This window comes from Nicotiana attenuata, unplaced genomic scaffold (genome assembly GCF_001879085.1).
Source record: "Nicotiana attenuata strain UT unplaced genomic scaffold, NIATTr2, whole genome shotgun sequence".
NCBI classification, from domain to species: Eukaryota; Viridiplantae; Streptophyta; class Magnoliopsida; order Solanales; family Solanaceae; genus Nicotiana; species Nicotiana attenuata.
In genome coordinates this window covers 378859-382482 of record NW_017670948.1, presented here as the reverse complement: position 1 = coordinate 382482, position 3624 = coordinate 378859, and the positions used below count along the sequence as shown (strand labels likewise).

Below are 3624 nucleotides of genomic sequence, written 5' to 3'. Positions count from 1 at the left end.
TTCTTTTGGTATACCTCTATGTTGTACTATAAATAGAGGATGAGAACTCATTTTGTAACACACTTGAATACATGGAAGAAATAAAAATCTCTTCTCTCTTGCTCCCTACATTCTTTTTTTATATTATTACTTTGAGCTAAGTTTTGTAACAATAGCAAAATAATAAAGGCTATTTACAGAGACTTGTGGGCTTGATGGGTTGCACTAATGGGTCGTGCAGCTATTGTTTGTATTGGGCCTGGACTGTAGTGCCAGTGTTAACATTAACTAATCATAATAATCCCTCCAGAATTGGCCATCTCCCAAGTGGTTGAACTGGTAAGAAACAATCGAAGAACAATAGTTGATACCACCCTGATTCAAGAACTGATCCTCATCCCCAAATCCAGCAATATAATTATTGTTCATAGTTGAAGTAGTTGGCAATTCATCAACTCTCATTGTTACTTTTTATTGTGGCAATTACGGTTCAATTTCGAAAAGGAAGTCATAAGTTCTAAACAGCATAAGAAATTTCGGAAGTTAATGCAAAAACTACTTTGTATCGCCACATAAGAAATTTCGGAAGTTCTAAAGAATGCTAAAACCATTTATATCGCCTGAGACAGAGTATATTATAGAAGATACATTATGTATTAAATTGCGTGTCTTAGCTAGTACTACGTACAAAATCACATGGTTAATAAGTATTGACTAGTAATGCTAGAGAAGGGTGTGAGTTATAGAGTAAATTTGAGCGTTGAATAAGAACAGACAGTTTATGTTTCAAACCTTAAAATCCAGTTTCTAAAATTACATTAAAAAAATAAAACTACTTAAAATTTAATTTTCTTAAATTTGCATTGAAGAAATAAAAGTCAAATTCGATTATGAAATTGCATTGACGAAATAGAACTACTTAAAAGTCGATGTTCTAAAATTTGGAGATATAGAAGAGCTTCCGACTCGATTCTAAAATTTGGAGATATAAAAGAGCTTCCGACTCGATTCGGAACCCTAGATTTATAACATCAGATGCGAAGTGATCAAGTGCAAATTTCTAAAATGTATTCAAAAGTAGGTAATTTTACAAAAAAAAAAAAAATTATAAAATACGAATATAACTTCAATGGTAACCCAAAAACGTTTTGGACCACCCGAGACTATATGCGAAGATTGGAGAGAAGTTAACATAACTCATGCACTTCTAGTCGCACATTCGTTAATCACTATGCAAAGAATCACCAGGACAATGGTAAGCTTTTTAGATACAAATTCGACACCAAATTCAATGGCTTTTGACCAAAATCCAATATAAAAGTTTTAAAAGTCCACAACATATTTACGAAATTTAAATTCAAGTTGCAGTTACTAGTGCTTGACTTGAAGTTTGCTTCCTAGAATACAGGACCAAATAACATTCACAAATCTTGGATACGTCTATGTGAATCACTTTGGATTATTCATGTTAAATCCAATTATTCTGGTAATCATCGGAAGCATGCCTGAAAATACAAGCCCCAAATTTAACATGAAAAAAAGAAAGTACTAAAATTCAAAACAAAAAGTGACACACATTGTAGGAGTAAAATTAGAGTTGAGATAATTAAACGAAATGTTATTTTTATCAGCTACTTGCGAGGACGAGTATCTTCAGGGCCACCAACTCCAGTGGCAACTTTGGCTACGTCAACGGCAGTTGCTTCAGGTTTCTTCATTGCATACATAGTGCCGTACCAAATAGCACCGGTGATAGCAAAACCAACAAGTGCCATTGTTGTAATGCTATAAGGCAACCGCCCTCTTTGATGTAGTACAGTACCTACAGCGACGAATCCAAGATTTAAACATAATAAATTCAAGATTTTGAGTTCTTGTTAAGGACCATAAGTTCAAAAATTATTTTTGTTAGAGCCAATGACAGTTTCTCCTTTTAGTTCCATACCTAATTAAACTTCGGGCTCGGGCTCGTTTGGTACGAGCCATAAGAAATAATTAATCTCGGTTAAATTTAAGATGAGATCCCACTTTTGATCGTAATAAAACAACAAATCGCTATAGTAGGTGGGATAACATTCTCGTAAATAACTAATCACGAAATAACTAACCAAACGACCCCTTCCAGTGACACACACATATATATATATATATAGAGTTAAATTAAATCGCTCGTAACACTCTAGGTACCTGGATTGTGGCCTGGTGGTCTCTTAGAGGCCTCAACTCCAGCATTTTTCACTTCCTCAGGACTCATCTTGGTTGTATCCGCCATTTTCCTCCATTCTTCATTTCCTGCCATTTTCCTTTTATTGCTTTGTTTTCTGATCTCTCTCTGGTTTCTAACAGAGTTTTCTAGTGTTGCAGGTTTGTTTTTTGGGGTTGTTCTTTGAAATAGGGTTTTCACTTTGCATGGTTTTATTAGGGCGGTGGGAAAGGTTTTGGGAAGGGGGATGGAACGTTAAATGATGACACCTGGTTATAGAACAGAAATAAGAGTGATGTAGAATAAACATGTGTCCAATTCTAGTGTTTGGCTCCTGACTCCTAACTTTTTGTCTTCTGGTTTCAATTTCTTTTATTTGTTGGAGTATTTTCTATTCTTGCTTATTGGATATTCGCTTGGTAAGGCAAAAACGTTTTTAAAAATAATAATTATTTTGATATTTTTCAAGGTTCGGGTTAACTTAGTAGTGGATTATTTCTTAACCGGTTGAATTCATATTTATTTTTATAACTAATATATATATATATATATATATATATATATATATATATATATATATATATATATATATATATATATAATATTCATCGATTATTTTTCATTTAAGCAGTTAAATGAACCGCTATTTGAATTAATTCTTCCGACTTCTTCGAAAGAAAATTTTCATGAAAACAGGGAAGTATTGCTTTCTTGCTTTTTGGGCTAAATCTATTTTGCTTTTCAAGCATCATCAAATCATTGTGGGCTTGTCTCACTACTTAGTGTTGGGATTAAAGGTTGGTGAATGGGAATGGAGGAAAGAGATGTGAAGGAAACTTTTCTTATGCTCTGGTTGAGATTAGGACGGTATCTGATCATCTTCGAGCTCCCAACTTTCGTTCTTGATTAATGAAAACATCCTTGGCAAATGCTTTCGCAGTTGTTCATCTTTCATAAATTCAAGAATTTCACCTCTGACTATGAAATACGAATGCCCCCGACTGTCCCTGTTAATCATTACTCCGATCTCGAAGGCCAACGTAATAGGACTGAAATCCTATAATGTTATCCCATGCTAATGTATACAGAGCGTAGGCTTGCTTTGAGCACTCTAATTTCTTCAAAGTAACAGCGCCGGAGGCACGACCCGGCCAATTAAGGCCAGGAGCGCATCGCCGGCAGAAGGGACGAGACGACCGGTGCACACCTAGGGCGGACCGGCCGGCCCATCCCAAAGTCCAACTACGAGCTTTTTAACTACAACAACTTAAATATACGCTATTGGAGCTGGAATTACCGCGGCTGCTGGCACCAGACATTCCCTCCAATGGATCCTCGTTAAGGGATTTAGATTGTATTCATTCCAATTACCAGATTCATAGAGCCCGGTATTGTTATTTATTGTCACTACCTCCCCGTGTCAGGATTGGGTAATTTGCGCG

At 35.6% G+C, this 3624-nt stretch overlaps 1 protein-coding gene across 1 annotated transcript; it reads right to left on the bottom strand.

Annotated features, from left to right (window-relative positions):
• Nucleotides 1–1254: 1254 nt before the first annotated feature.
• Nucleotides 1255–2413, bottom strand: LOC109244710. Its single transcript, XM_019411845.1, has 2 exons — nt 2167–2413; nt 1255–1801 (listed from the first exon to the last, which is right to left on the bottom strand). The coding sequence occupies exons 1-2, from the start codon at nt 2276–2278 to the stop codon at nt 1611–1613; spliced, it is 303 nt and encodes a 100-aa protein (XP_019267390.1). The 5' UTR covers nt 2279–2413; the 3' UTR covers nt 1255–1610.
• Nucleotides 2414–3624: the final 1211 nt, after the last annotated feature.